This window comes from Drosophila tropicalis, unplaced genomic scaffold (assembly GCF_018151085.1).
Source record: "Drosophila tropicalis isolate 14030-0801.00 unplaced genomic scaffold, ASM1815108v1 contig_443, whole genome shotgun sequence".
NCBI classification, from domain to species: Eukaryota; Metazoa; Arthropoda; class Insecta; order Diptera; family Drosophilidae; genus Drosophila; species Drosophila tropicalis.
The window spans coordinates 6243126-6263070 of record NW_027172907.1 but is presented as its reverse complement, the minus strand read 5'-3'; the positions used below and the strand labels follow the sequence as shown (position 1 = coordinate 6263070).

At 39.4% G+C, this 19945-nt stretch overlaps 1 protein-coding gene across 1 annotated transcript; it reads left to right on the top strand.

Annotated features, from left to right (window-relative positions):
- Positions 1 to 396: 396 nt before the first annotated feature.
- On the top strand, positions 397 to 1949 carry LOC137574052 (odorant receptor 65a-like). Its single transcript, XM_068286158.1, has 5 exons — positions 397 to 503; positions 572 to 743; positions 804 to 1312; positions 1371 to 1743; positions 1807 to 1949. Exons 1-5 carry the CDS (start codon positions 397 to 399, stop codon positions 1858 to 1860), a joined length of 1215 nt encoding a protein of 404 aa, XP_068142259.1. The 3' UTR covers positions 1861 to 1949.
- Positions 1950 to 19945: the final 17996 nt, after the last annotated feature.

Below are 19945 nucleotides of genomic sequence, written 5' to 3'. Positions count from 1 at the left end.
TAAAAATGAAAAGTGAAAAGTAAAGATTTAACAAAGAAGAATTGGTAAAAATGTAAAAATTGAGATTAGAGATTCAGGATCCTTCTTTGAGAATACATATTAAAGACAATCAATCTTGGCAGTGAATGAAATTGACTTTTTGAATCTTCTAATTCAAGATCTAAAGATCTAATTCTATTTGAATCATAGATGGAGACTTAGATTAAAAGTCATTAAGTGTACATTTAATAATTTATAACAATTATTTAAATTGATATCTATATAAGATTCTCTTGCCATCCCTGAATGGGAATTATCTAACACGTGCCTCTCTCTGTCTGTCTTGTGTCTGTGTTGGGGGTATATAAAAAGTGAAAGACTTCATTCAAGAAACCCGCACTTAATATGCAGTCAATGATGAATTGGCAACGTTTCTATGAGCAATTCGTAGATGGTTGGCAGGTTTTGCATAAATTCACACATCCACGCCACATGACAGTCTACTATAATCGTGAACAGATGAAGTTAGTTTAAAAAAAAAAAAAACAAGGTATTTTAAATAGTTATTTAATTCGATTCTCAATACTTGCAGAGCCATTTGGAATTATATGAATACTGAGGAACGTCAATTGCCCATACGATGCATTTGGCATTACTTTATTATTGTACAGATTTATATATTTTTCTTGTCTTTACTATATGGAATACCAGAATCTCTTGACAGTATTGTGGACTTGGGAGAAGATATATTATGGGTCATTGCAGTAGGTTGCCCATATAAATAATGGTTTTAGTATATTCCTATTAATAATGACTATTTTTAGGCTTTCTTTCTGTGTTTCAAGGTGATATACTTTCTGAACTATGCCGATGATATCGATATAATAATAGATACACTCGAGCAAATGCATCATGAGCCGAAAACGACTAAGCGAATACGTTCAATACAACGGGAACACTTTCTGCTCGAAACAGGATTGAGTGTGGCCTGGTATGGAGCCATGGTTTTCTTTAGTACAGTGATTGTTAGCCATCCCTTGTGGTCGGCCCAAACATTACTTTTTCATTGTGCCTATCCATTCGAGTTGCATGATCCTATCGAGCATCCAATATGTCATTTCATTATATTGCTAACACAAATTTTCATAATGACCTACTATCAATTGTGGATACTCTATACGGAATTGTTCTCAGTACACTGTTTCTCTCAATTGGCTGTAAATTTTCAAATCCTTTGCATTGAGCTACGTGAACTGAATAAAAGAACCGATGATGAGCAGCATTTCTCTAGCGAATTGCGTCGATTGGTGCGTTGCCATCAAAGGATACTCCAGTGAGTATGGATGACAATTGACTATGATGAAAGTTGAATTAAATTTGTGTACTTTCAGTTTGGTTCAACGTGTCAATGAAGTGTTCTATGCACCATTGATACTACAATTTTTTGCCACATTTGCCCTGCTCTGCCTATCGACATTTGTGGTCATGGCATGTCGTGATCAAATTGAAATAGTTGTACGATTTGCAATATTCATGATGATGACATTCTCTTATATATCGTATTGGTCGAAGTTCGGGGATATGGTCACTGAGAAATCGCATGAAGTGGCCTTGGCTGCCTACGATGCCTATCAATATTCTTCAAAATCATCGAAAATATTGAAATCTCAACGTAATCTTATTTTAATAATGCGACGTGCACAAAAACCTTTGACCATGAAGGCAAATCCATTTCCAGCATATAATCTAAGTAACTGTATGCTCGTAAGTAGCAAATCAATTACAATAATACATCAAAATCACATTGAGTATATATATATTTTTCAGTTATTAAAGCAATGCTATACCATATTAACTGTACTCTTGAGGTATTTGGATTGAAGAAGAGTTAAACATATATAGCTAAAAGCAATACTAAAACCAATTGCTGATTGCTGATAATTCTTAGTTATTTTAAAGAGTTAGACCAGCCCCTTATATGTCCTTTATTTTAATATTTATGACAACTGATAATAGTTTTAACCTGGCCCCAGAGCTAACAATTCTTTGCTTAAACTGCTGGCCACTTATTTCAAGTGATTTTTCGGTTAATAAATGCATCAAATTGTTGTATCTAAACAGCAACAAACAACAGCAAACAACAACAACAACAATAACAGCAAGAAAAACAAAAACATTTTTATGTTGTATAATTAATCACAATTATATATTTCTCTGGTTGTCCGAGAACCCAAATTGGCCGCCGTCACAATGGCCAACAAAGCGAAACGTATTTGATGTTGAGGCGCCACAGGGGGTTGGTTGGTTGGTTGGTTGGCTGCTTGGCTGGTTTGAATAGTTGGCCAAAAGGTAAAGGTGGTTGGTTGCTGCAGCCGATGGATGGATGGGCCAGATCTTGGGGGAGCACTTTCGGGGAGAATGCACTAAAATTTTATGACTCTATTATGAGAGTGGCGGTCAGCTATAGAGGAGACTTCACATTGTATAGCCCCATAGTTTTGCCTTTTGCTGTTGCCTCTTTTCGCTATTGTTCTAGACATTGTTCTCTCTCTCTCTTTCTCACATCCTTTATCTGTTGGCTTGTCCACTTTCTGCATCATGTATGTATGCTCTCAAGTGGGATGCCAAAAAGATTTTAGAATGAAGATTATGCAAACACAAACATACACACACACAACCACATACATTCATAGATGACGATGCCTATGGCCCATGTAATTTATAACTAAGCTAAAATGGCCAAGGCACAAACAAAAAAAAAAAAAAAGAGTGAACAAAACTTGCATAAATATATAATGCATACAAATTTGTTTTGCACTCGCTCTTTTTTTTTTTTGGTGGATTCTGGTTTTTGTGGATACCACATATGATTACGAATGTGTGTGTGTGTGTGTGTGTGTGAGGGTCGCCTATATTTGCCACGCCTTTGTCGACAACTGCATTCCAAGGGATATTAATCACGGCCAACTAAATAACAGTAACCTACAGGCCAATTGCTATTCCATTCAGAGCCAACTTCAGTTTGCCTAGACCAAAAAATATGCACAAATATTAGCCAACATGTTGAATTGGTCAAAAAAAACAAATCAATTTGATCAAACTTATTCGAATCTGATTTTGAATTTAATTCAAATATTTGAAACTTTAGTTAAGTGCTTTACCTTCTGAGCTTCTGTTTTCCATATATCATTTTTCAAGATGCATTTTTTGGATTGGCACTCTCAGGCAGGTAGAGGCCCATTAAAAGAGTTTTCCCCTATTTATCTATTAGCCATTTCCACAAATCATACAACTTTGTTGAAGTTAACTCATGTCATTTGAATTTATGTAGGATATCAACACACCATCTTATGCCTCATAGACACACACACACACACACACACACACACACACACACACACACACACACACACACACACATCACATACATATGTGTTGGAATATTTATTAACAATATTGACTGTAGTTGGTATTTGCCTTTGATGGTTGTTGTTGTTGTTGTTATTGATTCAATTGAGGTTCGCTCATGCGCAAACCGCTAAGCAAATGCGGCTCGCGTTCGATCGATTGATAATGGCAACAACAACAACAACTCGCCACAGGCAAACATAACAGGCAAAACATGCAAAATCTAGCCCTCCCTCCCCCTCCTCCTCCTCCTCCAAAAAGAGTGAAACAAATAAAAAAAAAAAGAAACGAATCGAACTCAATCCAAAAACAAAAACAAAAACCAGCCTAACCAACCAACCGAGACCGTTCCCCAACCTAACAGACTCAATAACCAAATTCCAGTTCCCTGTCCTGGACAGAAACTCTTCTCCCTTCCACTCTCCACTTGCCGAAACTCCCTGAAAACACAATTAATATTTATGACCTTGCCTAGCTGATATATTTGCCTGGGCGCACACATATAAATGGTGCGATTTATCATCGCGTTCGAGCGGTTCTCTCGCAGAGAGATATAGCCACAAGGATAATAGAACTGTTAACATGAAAATAAAATACAAATAAAATTCTATAGGTAGATTTCCATCGGCGTCCGAAACCATTCCCAGTTCCCCCAGTTTGGCTCTGTTTATGCCTCACCAAATTCTGTGCCACACCACACACCACACACACACAAACACGCACATACACATTCCATGCAAATCAAAAAAAAAAAAAAAAAAACATAAATTTCTTCTACCGAAAATTTCCATAAAATTGTCCATTTTCATATTTAATGAATTCAAATATCACTAATTAGCTGCCAAAAATATGTAGAAAAAAAAGTGCGCAACGCAACGGGGTCTTTTGTCAAGGGCGGGGGGTAAAGCGGAACGTGCAGGTCATGTCAAAATAAGCAACCAAGCAACCTGCTGCATATGTCAGGCATATAAGAGAAGAAGTCGAAGAGGTGGAAATGGTGGTAAAGATGATGGTTATACTGGAGTTGGAGGAGGCAGTGGCAGTGGCAGTGGCAGTAGGTAAACCCATGGATAAGAACGGGGCTGACAACCCAAAAAACGCACCTCACCTGGGGCGCTTAATTAAGTCAACTCTCATGGCAGCAAACAGAAGCTGCAGCCAACCACCAAAATAAAACAACAACTATGTACATTTCGGAATGTGAGAATAAGTGCAACGAATAGTTAATACCCAAACGTATCCAAAAGTGAGACTCTAAGTTGAAAAGGGCGAAGTATGAACTGAAAGGCTTAAGGGAATGCCAACACACACAGTTGCAGATTGCAGAATCCCTGAAATCCTTGCTAGAAACTCGAAAACTGATTGATTGCATTAGCCGCCGCCTTAATCCGTTTAGTCTTCAGGGGTTTTAGTGTTGAAACTAGCAAGAAAAGGAAAACTATCTGTTCAATGCGTACATTCGACTATTCTCTATGATACCCATTGATTTTGTTGGCCTTTGTTTGTTAGTGAACAAGTGCATGCATATTTCAGCATGAAAATATTCATAATTAAAGTGCGTGAGTTTGGCTGGCTGAAGGGATATAGAGAAGGAGGAGAGGAGAGAAGTCGGGTGGGTGTGTGTGCTTGTGTACATATGTGAGTATTATTTTAATGGTATAGTTAATTTATTAATTAGGTTTCTTACTCTTTCTCCCTCTTGCCGCACACTTTTTGAAGCTCACTGAAGCGTGGCTTGTCGAGGCTCAGCGGGAGGCGTCAAGCGGTTTAAGGTTAAGGGTTTTGGTGTTTGTGAGCGCGTAATTGGAGCTGCCCACGCACATGCCCATAGGATATACAAAAGGGTAGAGAGCCAAGAAGTCGATGGGGAGGGGAAAGTGGTAGATACGACCCAGACGGTTTCTGCTGCTGCTGGACGACAGGTTCAAGGTGGAAACGGCAAATGGGTAAACAGTAGCAGCAATAACAGCTACAACAACAACAACAATTAAATGCTCTCGACTCTCCCATTGAATGGCGCAATTAACAAGTCTGAAGCCAAAAACAGATTTTTGTATGCAAGTTGCAATTTTGCGGCGCTTTTCATTGTCGATTATGTGAGCAATGCAACAGCCAATGGAGCCAACAACAGCCAACGACAATGACGACGACCTCCATGGTTGCCATCGATGACTACTGCCTGCCTACCAACAACTTTGGTAGACGTGCCAACAGATAGAGCGAGAGACAGAGAGAGAAAGAGACAATTGCAAAAATTGTCGCCAGGTTTTTTAAGTTAGCGACGACCTGTACCTCTACCTCAACCTCTACCTCTACTTCTACCTGTAGCCATGGCTGCTGTTTCTGTTTCTGCTGCTACTTTGCTTGTGGTTCATAGGCATACCTGTCGCGCATACCCCAAATCGTTTTGCGAATTGACTGACGACGATTGTTTTTTGGTTTTGTCGTTAAGAACTGAACTGTTTGTGTGTGTATCTCGGTCTGTCTGTCTGTCTGTTTGTCGCCAAGATCTTGGCCCAGCTCATTGTCATCTGTGTTTGGCAAAATTCATTCTTAAAGATCGGCTACGTTTTGAGCGGGAGAAACGCAAAAGAACGCGCAGTCTTCTGCGAACGCAGCAAATGAGCGAATGGTAATGGAATTTTAGGCATGAAATAGGCTTGTTTCGTTTGCAAATCAATGGAATTGTTTTTCGTTTTCTTATAGCCAAGCGAAAAGAATCAGCATCAGAATAATATACATTTTTGACGCCCTAACCTTGAAAATCTGGCGCCCAAGATAAGATAATTGGGATTGTGGAGATCCATTTCGATTATTCATCGTAACAATCAAAGTTCTCAGATGTACTGTGTCTTAAGGCTGGATGACTTTCGATTTGAAGTCTCAAGCATATCGATAACAATGCATGGTGCAACTCTAAACCATCAAGATCTTTGGTGGCTCGCAGGTGACTTTCATTGCCAGACTCTATATGTATGTATATTCAACTTAAGTTAACTTAACTTTTGTGGCTACCGATTCCTTAACTTAACCACATCCAATTGGCATCTGTGGAATTGAGACAATTATTTGCACATTGTGTTGTGCTGTGCTGTGGCCGACAGACAACCGACATGCGACGATTTGGCCGACGATTTTGGCCGTTTTCGCATGCGTGAGATGTGGCTGCTTTTCAAGCGAAATTCATTAAATAAAAGTCGTGAAGCAACAGCAGCAGCAGCAGCAACAGAGGAGGGACAACTTTTGGGACCATCGGGGGCAAAACTGTTGGAAAATATTTTGACAAAACGCCACTTGCGAGACGCCGCCAACGCCATACTGGAGTTGTAACCATTTTTGGCCGGCTGCTGCTGCTGCGGCTGCTGCCTCAACTCAACTCTGTGTGTGCGGTAGGTAGTTTTTCTGTTCTACTCTCTTCCGTTCAGTCCATTGTGATGATGATAATCGTGATGATCGTAATGATGAAGTTCAAGTTCAAGTTTGTATTTTCGAAAGGGATATGCCTGACGAAGTCTTAACATAATTTATATTGAATTTGTATTCCCTTTACCCTTGCCTTCGGGTACATCATCATCAGCATCCAAAATCGACCTTCAATCGTCTAATCTTCATGTTTGAACTTATTATTGAACTTTTCTCTCTTTTCTTTACCTTAAGAGTTTAATTTTGTTTTTGTTTTTCTTATTTTGTTAGCCAAGGGCCACGCCATTTTCATGTTCCTATCTACTGCTAATTGAATTTTGAATTTAGTTTTCATTTTCTTAACCGGAAGTTTGGTCTACCTTAGACATTTTAGGTTCTTGCTTCGGGCATTAGACACGTTGCATGTTTATGCAAATCTTTGTTGGCCATCCCATCGTCCATCGTCCATCGTCCATGGGACATGGGAGAGTGTGAAAGCAACACTTAACTATTACAATTAGCCAGAAGTTTTGTTTTGTTATAATTATTAAAAGGTGTTAAACTAAGTCTTTGCCAAAGGCAGCACCAACAGCAGCTGCAAATGCCCCAGAGAGAAAAAGAGAATTTACACATGTTTCACATATGTATATAGAATTGGCAATAAGGCGAAAAATCTAAAATGCAAGCGGTCAACTGGGCCAAAAAATATAAAATTACAAATGGCTAAAATATTGTCGAGGACAACTGCTGCTGCTGCTGCTTCTGCTGCTGCCTGCTCATTTATTTGTGCTGGGCTGCATTTCCTGGACTGCAACAAAACCGAAGGGGGACAACTTGTTATAGGTCCCTGCTGCTGCTGCTGCTGTTGCTGTTGCAAAATTCATGCGCATGTTTGTGCCTCATTTTTGGACAGGCCAAGCAAAGGAGACGCAAACAGCCAACCAACCAACCAACCAACCAACCAACCAACCGACCGACTGTCCGACGGACTGACCAACACAAGGGGCATCGGGCATCGGCATTTTCGGCATCAAATGTTATGCCAGGGACCGGGCCAAAAGTTGCGTTGTTGCATTTATTGCAAAACTCTGCGTATCCGCACGGATGTGTCCCATGTCCATGTCCCTGTCGAAAGTATACATACATATATGTGTCTATACCTATACAGATATACATACATATATGTATGTATTCCCATATAGTATAAACGCATTCAATGTATTTGCTTGTTTGTTTGTTTGCTCGTTTATTTGTCTGTTTGCTCGCTTGCTTTTGTCTGTTTGTTTGTTTGTTTGCGTTTAGCTCGCACATCGTTTTCAAAAAATCGAAATTGAAATATGAGACCCATGAGCTTGCCCCCACCAATACCCCACCAATGGCCCAGCCTCTCTCTCTCTCTCTATCTCTCTATCTTTTACTCAAATCCCTGTGTCCCTAAAAACAGCTCTTGCCACATTCGGCTGCTGTTGCTGTTGCTGCTGTTGTCATTGTTTATGCGAAATGTAGTTTCATTTTTTGTAGTTGTTTTCGTTGCGTTATCTAACAACAGAGGCCAGCCAAAAAGGTAGAAATAGGTGCAAAACAGAATTTAGAAATGCTTTTCTCTCAATTCCGTAAAAGCTGAAAATATCTTATCTTTCAAAAACCTAAAAAAAAGACCGCATCAGTCTTCGATTTCATTTGGCATTCATTTTTTTAACGATTTTCTTTGCATTTCCATTTCATCATCAAGGTCTTCAGAAGTCTTTAAAAGTTGGTGAACAAATATTACGACTGATAAAGCTGACATTGACTGATTTTCGAATAAAATTTCCCAAGTTTTAAGTAAGTTTCAAGATCGGTTTTAAAAGATTTAAATCATTACTTAAATCTATCTGACAGTCGCTACTTTATCTTAAATTTTCAAGGACTTTTTTTAAACACTTTGTCCAAAATGCTTTAGGGAATAAATACATACATTGTATGATATTTATCTTAAGAATTTAATATTTATTTATTTAACAAATTAAATCTAGTAATAATTACTAAACCAAATGATTTATAAAAGAGCACTAGCTGCAATGGCCTTCGACTCGTAAATTTCTTCTCATATTTTTAAATGTGTTTCATTGATGAAATTGTATTGGATATTGTCTACAAAAGGATTATTTAAAAGGTTGGAGGGGGTTGGGGTTCCAAAATGGGAGACCCTAATGCTCTCTAAGGAACGGTAGGAGTTCAGGATGTGTTCTGCGGTTAGATTTTCCTGGCATAGTCGGCAAAGGGGTCGAGTAGAGCCCTTGAGAAGGTGTACGTGAGTGCACTCTGTGTGCCCGATGCGCAGGCGGATGAAGATTCCGCAAAGCTCGACGATGGAGGTTCGCAGGAAAACGGTTTTCGAGCATCTTGGGTTGATCTTTTGGTATTTGTGATTGAAATGGCTCCACAGAGACTGCTTTTTTTCGTCGAGGGGTCGCCGAATATGGTTCCTTAAGTCCTTGGTGTTAATTGGAGTAAAAAGAGGAGTAACAGCGAGCCTCATTTCGCCCGCAGCTTTGTCAGCGCACTCATTTCCAGAAATCCCCGTGTGGCTGGGGGTCCAGAAGATGGATCAAATTATACAGATTTATACTGAAAACTAAACAAAAGTTAGTTTCTTTGGACTTTTGTTTGTCTTCTGTATTGTCCATTAATTAAATTTTTAAGTTAAAGTACTAAACAATTAATTGGAATTGAGTTTTTTTCTCTAGAGAAAATATACAAATTTCAGGGGGTTTTATTATCGTTTACATATTTCTATTAACATTTTAAATGTTGGCCAGTTAAATTAATTTTTAATATCCCTCCCTCTCTCTCTCTCTAGCTCTCTTGTCTTGCTGTGTCAAATGGGTAAATAAAACAAACAGTTTTACATTTTTATAAATGCATCATTACAACAACAACAACAACAGTTTTATTGGCACTACATAAATGAATGTACATATATATGTTTAAATATCGTATCGTGGGCAGAGGAACCAACGTATACATTACTGATTTATGGCAATGGACTATTCATTAAAAAGGAAACGAACGAACGAAATAAAGAAAGAAAGAAATATATAGCATATAACAAAACATAATGAAAAGCCGAAATATTTAAACATTGATTTTATTCGATTTTAATAGCTGCTCTCGGGCCTTTAAAACTGGACAAAAGAACCGCTAACGGCCGTCATCAGGCCAGATGGAGGAGAGCTCTATATCATCTGGTATGCTGATGCTGATGCCGTAGCCGAAGCGTCGCATGGCCATAAATTTCTGCAATTAAAAATTATGGTGAGTTTTTCTTTGATATACACACATACAACTACATACATATGTATGTATGTATGTATGTATGTTTATGTTTATATATATTTGGGGGAATATTTATGACCAACGGCGCTACATAAACTTGAGGGATATAAATCAGAGAACTATGAAATCAAAGTTAAACGATTTTCGTACAATCCATAAAACAGCTAGATGCAAGTGTGACAGGTTCAGGTGCAGGTGCAGGTCCCCTCATGGTGGAGCCAGCCCCCCCACATGTGGCAATAAAAGGGAGAAGAAAAAAAACAACAACAACACAAAAACTAAACGGCTTAAATGTCACACATATTTTCATTTATTTATGGCAATCTTGATTTTCATTTTCCTATAAATCAAATATTCAATAATTTCTCTTTTTCTCTCAATTTTAATTAATGGCCATGCCCAGGCCACTCCCTAAAGTTAACCCAGCTGCCTTCTTCTCTTTTACATTTAATCAAATAAAGTTCGTCATAAAATAATTAGACCGCACGCAGTGTTTAAGCCAAGGCAAGGAATTGAGTTTGAGTTTTTTTTTTTTTATTTTTGTCTATTTCTATTTCGGTTTTTTTTTTTTTTCGGAAAACTTCGAGTGCCGATAAGCCTATTAAATCATGACATTCCTCACATGGCTCAATCGTAAATCATAGTGAGAGTGTGTGTGTGTGTGTGCGTGAGTGTGTCTATATCCATAGCTATTGCTCTAACTCCTCTATAGATCAATGTGACTTGATTGTTCGAGTGCGTGTTCGATTTTTAACGACTTTGGAGGCAACGTGCAATGCATTGTGAATGCCATTCGAATGCAGTGCATTGCATTGCCCAGGCTTAGGGCACTGAGAGCTGTGTGCATAATTATTCACACACACACACAGAAAGGAATTAAACCAATCGGGTAGATTAGCTATGGCATAATTCTATGATCATGTTAGTTGAATTGGTTCAAAATAGATTATCAAATCGTTATTTAAAGTTAAGTTTTCAAATAAGTGTTTCCCATTTCCATTTGTAGAGTATTTTTATCAAAATATATTTATATTCCAAAGAGGGATTCGATTGAGGAAACCCCTTTTCGACTTTTGCCTGTTCAAATGGCGACGCTTCTGTGCGATTGACCGACCGTCTTACCCAAATCTTTCATGCCCAATTTCAAATGTCACATTCTGGCACCGCCTTCCCCATCATTTGCATCTGGACATTGTTGCTGATGTGTGTAATGTCAGTGAGTTGACAGCTAACATCCCACACAATAAATCGATTGAATATTACCAAAACAAACATACATACAAAATAAAGGAAAGAACTCCCCAACCATTCCTTGGCACTCCCCACTCCTCTGATAATCGATAAGTACAAGTGTGGAAGATTAATTTTTTTGTTTTGGGCATAAATAAACACGATGGGCATTAAGATCAAATTACCTGATAAGATTCCCAAAGGCGTGTGTGTGTGTGTGTGTGTGTGTGTGAGTTTGTGGGTAGGCATTCAATTGGAATGCAGTGGCAATGTCAACATTATTTTTATACATTTCGGGGAGGAGTTGTATATCAACACGATTGAAAAAGAGAGAAAAAAAAGATCATCAACACCCAAAAAAAAAGCATCTCGTTTCACTCATTTTTCATCATTATTAATGATAACCAGATCTATAGAGACTTAGAGAAAAGGAAGAAGCGGAGAGAGAGAGAGAGAGAGATCAAGAGGCCAAATATGAATTGAGGCAAAACGAAAACATTTGGCATGAAAAATAACGAGCAAAAGTAAAATATAACTAAACATAAAATCAAAATGGCAAACCGTTAATAATAACAACAAGCCAAGAATGAGGACGAAGATGAGGATGAGGATGAGGACGAGGACGAGAATCCGTTTTGTCGACACCCATTGGATTGGATTGGATTGGATTGGATGCATGTACATACATACATTGGAGCATAGAGAATAGCATTTGGGGATATGTGAAAATGTTCAGCGATTGAAATCAAACGCCCACTTGGAACTTGAACTTGAAGCTAGGCCAAGCAGCGAAATGCATTTGGCAATTTGCATAAACCAAGAAAAGTAAGAAAGAAAAAAAAACTTCAAAAGCCAACCAACTGACAATTGACAACAACAACAGCAACAACAGTTGCGATTGTCAATTCGGCAACATGTTGCCGCAGCAGTTCCCCAGTTGCCAGTCGTCGGCGTCGGCAGTTTGCCATGGTCAAGTGCAGAAACAGGTTGCTTGGTTGGCAGCCACTTCCTCCTCCTGTTACTGTTGCTGTTGCTGCTGCTGCTGCTTGCTGTGCTTAGATTTTGAAGTGCAGATTGCTGTGTGCTTGGTCGTCGTCGTCGTCGTTTGGCTGTCTTGAAATTTGTAGCAGTCAAGCTAAGAAGAGAGCTTTTTTTTTTTATTTTTGCCTAGGTAATTGTTGCCAACGCCAACGTCGTCGTCGTCGTCGTCATGTTGTTGCTGCTGCAGCCTCTGCCACTGCCGCTGCCGTTTGTTTTTTGATTGTTTCGATATTGTCAGAGACTGATGATGACCATCAAAAGTGATGCATTTGTACACCCATGAGTTTTGACGTGAAATCAAAGACGTCGTCGCATAAATTGAACGAAAGATGTTCAATGAGGGAGCAGCTCTGGCCCCCGAGAAGATTAATGCGCCAAGTCAATTGAATTTTTTATAGCAGTTTATTGTATTTGGCCAAACTACTGCAATTCCTGCTGGCCAGAAGCGTTGATCTTGTTAATTTGATAGGAGTAGCAGCAGCAGCAGCAGCAGCAGCTGAGCTGAAATGATTTGGCCTCCTCCTTGCCTGCTAGCCAATAAATCATCATTAGAAATTTTTGTAAGTTTTCAGCACATTCCACCTCCCGCAATTTAAAAAGAAAGCAACAAAAAAAAAGGAGAAAAAAAAACGGACAGAAAACTTACAGTTAGTTAGTTCATGTCTTTCACCAACTTGGCAATTAACACTCAGCGGCTTACCAGCAACAAATCAATTTTGCTCGCTGTTACTGCTTCATGATGTTGCCAATGCGGTTTCCGCAACATGTTGCAGGAAGATGCATACCAAATCGATTTCAGCATAGCCAGCAAGAAAGAGAGAGAGACACACAGAGCTAGTGGGGGGGAGGAGGGCTTGAGGTAGAGGACTGTGCAATAATTGCTCTAGTTTTGCGACCAAACAACAACACCAACAACAGCGAAAAAAACAGTCAGCAACAACAACAACAACAAATTGTTTAGTCCTATAAGAAACTCTTTGTGGAATGTTACTTTTTGAGCCAGACAAACGCCTTGCGCATACAAAATGAGACAGCAAAACGACAGCAAACGGATGAGCCCAACGAGCATCAAAGAGAGAAAGACTGAGAAAGAGAGATATAGAGAGGGGGAGAAAGAGATAGAGGGGACTATGAGACGATGACTTGAATGAAGAGGTTTTCCGTTGGCAATTCGTTTGTGTTTCTTTTTGCATCGTCCATTTCCATGCTCAATTTTCCAATGTTTCCTGTGACCATCGAACAACAGAATCGAACAGCAACAACAGCAACAGCAACCATCGACGACAGCAACCGTCGCTCGCATACCACGAGGTATGCGTTGAGGCTGCTGCGGTGCGCAAGCTGCAAAACCATTGTGATTATCGTACGTGGCCGCGAAACTCCTTCTTTTTTCTTCCTTTTTCTTAGCAAAATACCCTACGAATCCTAGAGTATGTGTGCTCAGACAGGGCAAATGATTTGTCATTAGACCTTTTCAATTTGAGGCTAATCCATTTCCACTTCTGTGTCTACAATTTCAAAATTTTTATGGCAAAAGTGTTTCGTTATACTGTACGCATAGAGTATATGAAATTCATTCTACTCGAGTTATTATTATTCTAGCCCCCAAGCATTTCAATGGTTCGATAACTCTTCTATCCTCGTATTTCTTTCTCGTCTGTTTTTTTTTTCGGCCTGAGACTGAGTCTCAGTTTTCCTTTATTGTTGCTGCTGCTCGAGTCTGTCTGGATGGAGTCTTCTTGTGTGTGGGGCATTGCGATATAAATTGCAGATTTCTAACGCAATTTTCATAGCTGCGCGCATCCTCCCAACTTTTTGACTTTGACAACGCCATTGTTATTGCTATCGATGTTGTTGTTATTGTTGTTGTTGTGCCATAGCAATTGGCTTCGTCTTGTTGCAAATTTCAGACATTTTTACTTAGATTTCCCCTCAATAATTTTTAGAGTCTTTCAGTTATGATAATTTTCTAGCCGCGGCCTTAACAATTTGCGAAAATCTAAAAGATCTAACCTAGTTTTGAGCAGATGGCCAGATGGAAAGCCATTTAGTTGGCCTTTTCAGCAAAGGCATAACAAATGTGTGTGTTTATATAATTTTAGTAGCTTTTGATGAGTTTCTTTTACAATTTTATTTGCCTATAAGGAATAAGAAGATATATAAGTGGGATGATGGGCTTGGTGATTAGCTTTATTTCTCTCTCCTGATCATGATCTTTGTCACTTAATGTTTCCCGATAGTTGCATTTTACGATTCTTGTCGATGCATCATCGATGTGACTTATGATTTTTAACAATTTAAAGAACCCAAAATTCAGATTGAAGCAAATATGCAACCCTATGAATCATAGATTTTAGGCACTGGGAAGTTTTTCTTGAGTTTGAGGAAATCATCGATTCAAAGAGATATAAAGAGAAAATATCCAACCTGTAAGTTGTTTCCAAAAACTTGTCAAACTTCGTAGTTGTTAGTGATTCCACAATGATATATCTAGGCTATGAACATGAGACATAATGGTTCTAGATTGATTTAAGATTGTTCAAATCGCCGAAACGGACTTCAGTATCAAAAATTGAGATAAATATTCCATAGTTATAGCTAATTTCAAATAGATAAGCATATGTTTGGTAAAAGTTAATAAATTTTAGTTAATTAATGATGATGGAAGAGTTTAAGGTCGCATGGTTTTTGAATTCGAAAGAGAACCTTGCAAACCTTTTTGTTTAAATACTGTTTAACTGCTTAAACCAAAGCAAATATGTGTAAACTCTATGCATCAATCAAGCTGGCAACTTTGGCTTCAATCTCTCCATTGAATCACACGCATGTTCAAACTGCCTGTCTTGCTCATCTGTGATAGCAGCAAGGACGCCTTTTAACCGCATACTTAAGCAGAGATTACGACATGTGCATGTCTTGCATAACATTTCCTTCATCAAGGCATCAAGGCATCAAGATTTAGAATTCAGAGACACAAAATCAGAATCTATGTGAACGCACGCCCACAATAAATATTAATTGGCCTTTTTGTTATGCAATTCCAGTGACTTGACTTGAACACAACAACGAACAGGCATACGAACAGAAACAGACAGAATGGCAGACTGAATGACAAAATGCAACTGCTGCAAAACAGCAACAACAAATAATATTCAATAATCGCCAATTGGCATTCGTATTGTTTAAGTCCAAGGCGGCGGGTGGCTTTTTGGCTTTGCGTTTAGGGTCTAGAGGGGTCTGAGTCGGAGTCGGAGACGGGGTCGGGGTCTGTCGCTCGTGCCTTGCAAGCAAAAAACCATATTTATATGAAAATATTTTTTTGACGGCGTCTGACAGTTACTGTCATTTTATTAAATATGGTTTTTCTTGTGATTTCCACCACCGCCCCACCATCATAATATCAGCTCGAGCACCACCACCAGCAGCAATAGCGGCAACAACTCCTCCACGAGGGACTTGAGCTTGGCTTTTTATCAAAAGCTGCAACAAAATCCCGTTGTCGTTGTCAGCGCCAACAAGTTATGCCGAGTGCCGTGGCGATTAACGGACAATAACAACAACAGCAACAACATTGACGATGACGACGATTGGCGTGGGCTTTGCCTTTGGATATCCAACGGTAGCCCCCAACAACAGGTGTTTCCCTCTTCTACATCAAACCTCCCCTTCCTCGTTGTCCCCTTCCCAACTACCCCGAAATTTAACTGCTGAGCTGTGTGTCTTCTTGTGGGTTGCGTCACGTAGCGTTTTACCTCTCTCTATCTCTGTCTATCTCTCGCTCTGTCTGTCAGGAGGTGCTTGTAATTGAGGTGGCAAACTTAGTGGTAGATGGGTTACTTAGGGGGCGATAGGTGGCTGGGTGTACGGTGTGCAGTTGGTTTTCAGCCTTTTTGATATTCAAGTGCAGCACATGGCGATTATAGCAAAAAGCTGCCCCCTTGAGGTAAACGAGACAAGACTCTCTGATATGATGTGATGGAATGGGAAGTGTTTGACTCTCTTTCTCTAGTTGGCTTGAGGATAAATAAACATGCATACATCTATTGGTATGGATGGGAAGATGGAATGCCATCAAAAGAAGGTGAGAATTTGCAGGTGTTTTGAGGTGTGTTACCATTATTATAAAATTCGTCTAACAGTTAAGTAAAAATAATCAAAAATGCATTCAATAGAGGCAGACAAAGACGGAGAGAGAGAGAGAGGGGGAGCCAAATCAAATCCATTCCCATCCAATCAGTGCTAAATACCTTTAACAGAGTGGAGGAGGAAGAGAGAGAGAGAAAGAGACAGACTAGACCCACATACATAATTCAAGGCCTAACAATGGTCACATTCAGTTGACTGGAGAGCAGACCTAGAGAGTTAAATGCCTTTTTGGCTGTGCGATTTTTTGCGCTAATTGCGCTAATAATGGGGATTACCTGAAAAAAGGAGGAGAAGAAGAAGAAGAAAAAGAGGAGAACAACAACAACAACAACAAAGGAATAGAGAAGAAAAGGAAATCACCGAAAGGAAAGGAAAGCAATGCAAAAGCCAAGCGAATGACAATGACAACGACGACGACCGAGAAGGAGACGCCAACGCACTAATGGCTGCTTTGTGGTGCAACTTGCTAACGATGCCAACTCTCCACCAGTTTAGCCACCACCAAATACCACCACCACCGCCCCCCCACAACTTCCCTAACCCCTTTCGTTACCTCATCATGCCATTGTGCCAGAGTGGTTCCTTTTCTTTTCCTACTCTTTTTGCATGCCATGCAGGCGTTTATTGTAATTTCATTAAAAGGAAAAATAGTCGCGAAAAATAGGCAGGCAAACCCAACACGTTCACTTCCAAAAGCCACACATTGCAGTTGCCTGCCACAACAGTGGCACAATTAGACCAAGGAAAAAAAAATTATGACTCGATGCTGGTGGTTCGTGGTGTGGATGTGTATGTAACTAGTTGACTGGTTGGTTCCTCTCTTTAAATAGGTTGCAATTTATGGTTACTGAGGAGTGGGCGACATGTCACATAGTCTCCTGGCATCAGGAGGACGCCAAAGTGAAAGTCATATGGGTAGGGAGACTTGATTCTCATGTATGTCTCTGTGTGTGTGTGTGTGTGTCGATTGTGGTCAAGCATTTTGACATTTGCAAAACAATTTATCATCCATCTACTTTGAGCTTCAACTCTTCTTATCAAATTAAAGTGCAATTTATTTTCAATTAGCCATGTGCGTGTACCACAAACTAATGTCGCTTTGCTGCTGCTGCTGCCCTTTCAGCTGTCGACTTGTAACCAGAAATTGCATGCAAATTGCTTGAAAACCGCAGCAATTTCATTAAAACAATTAGGCAACTCACTCACTGGGCATTGGGCATTGACCAGAGCAGAAGCAGCAGCAGCAGCAGCAGCTGTTTTCCTGTTACATGTAAAAGATGAAGTCCAGAAGACTCACTGTCAACTGGTCGTCTTCAATTGGGGGAATACCCGTGACATGGCATGCAAAGACATGGCAATGAGGCCCTTTTCTTCCCCCATTTCAAACAAGGTGAACGAAGCAATTGCAAAAATAAAAACCGAGAAAAGGGGAAAGAGAAATTTTTATGCTTATGATTGGTTGAGATACTCCAATCACTCACTCTGCCATATAAACGAATGAGAACTAACCACAAATGGGAGGAGCTTAATCAACTGCCAGCAACTATCTCGGTATATTCAATGTTTTTCACTTTGCATCAACTTTGAATTCACAGACATCAGGCCGCATAGTAGATAGTGTTTGTATGTACATACAAATGTACGAATTGATTTCACTTCTGTCAGCTTTCATATAACTTCCAAATAACAGCCAAACGCACCGGAAGTGAATTTTGTGTCAGAATTTTCAATGCAAGTGAAATGAGAATGTGAATGAAAATGCTTTCATCAGTCTGCAGGCAAAAACCAGTCAGTCAGTTGGTCTACCCTTTTCTATCTATCCTATCCCAAAAATAAGCCAAAACCAAATCAATCTAAACTCAGTTCCGCACACAAACTCACACAACATTGCAAAGGATGTTGCACTTGGAAAACAAATTCCCATCAAAATCTATAGAGTTTATTAAAAAACTCAACGTCTCGAAAATCTATTTGAGTTGAGTTGTCTTGATGAATTTTTCCTAGTATTGAAACTGACAATTAATGAACAAATAGATTCCTAAGCACATTAAAGATTGAGTAGTTTTTTTTCAGTGCATGAAAATGCATTTTTGGCCTTAGTGAAACAGTAAAGCAAGTGAAATAGTTTTGCAAATTTTATGCAGACTTCGCGACGGTTTCGGGACATTGGGACATGTTTTCTCACTCGCAAACTCTCTCTGTCTCGCTCTCTAACACTTTTACTCCTGCATTCTATGCATCCTTTCAGCCCGGTCGGGTCGATTCTGGTGTGTAAAAGAGGTTCTTGGAATAAATTGCCATGTTGTTACAATTTCTTCGTGTTGGCAGCATAAATTTTGCAGGTAAGTTAGCACTGCTTTTACTTGAGGAAACACTACGCATTACGCCATTCTGTGTATACCCAAAAACCATTCTCATTCTCATCCCGATTCGAGTCCCAAAATGGCAGTACATAGTAGTCACAGTCAAAGGAAGGTGCACAACATGCAAATAATTAATAGCATTATAAGATGCACTCACGAAATCGCACAGAACATCGCCTGGTCTTGTAATAACTCAGCAGCCAAGTTCTGTTCAGTTTCAGTTTGCTTCAGTTTGGTGTCGCTCCCATAAAGGACAAGCAGGAGGTGGAGAACGACACACACACACACACACCACACAATAAATGTCTCTGAAGTCACGCTCTGGCCTAGGAAATTACATAATCCAATGGCGAAGGTGTTAATGCAAATCTTCCAAATATGCTAATGAGTCCATGGCTTTGGTTTCTTTTCTTTACGTACTTACCTACTTGCTTTATGCGGCTGCAACATGAAGCAACACCAACGGGAACTCCTATAATTGCCTTGGGGTTCAACAAACCTTTCCACAGGATGGAATTGAAAGACAATCAATGGCGTTTGCCATTCGTTGTTTTTTTTTTCTGACGAAGACATTGATTTATGAACTCATGGAAAATTAGGTAAGACCATTTTTGGTCACTTTTTTTGTCTTGAAGACGTCTTGAAGAAACCCAGAAAGAGAAAAAAAAAAAACACTACATAAGTTACGTTTGCTGTCTGACACGAAGTGAGATGACGAAAAAGATGTGACAGAAAGAACTTTCGACGAACAAACCCAAGAAACCGAAAATATAGTAAAGAGAAGTATTTAAGATTGTTGCTTCAAACCTATTAAGTTCTTATAGCTTCAATCTTGAAACTAGTATAACCAGAGATGGCAAAAGGTGCGAGAGAGAGAGGGAGAGAGAGAGACACTGTGAGAAAGGCGTTTACAGGATATACAAGAACAGATGAGAACTTCTATTCACCAGATAATTTCGAAAGATGAATAAGCATTGCCGCAGACATTAAACCTTTCGACTAATTAGGCAAAAAATATGAGAATTTTATTAGCAATTTACATGCTAATAAAAAATACG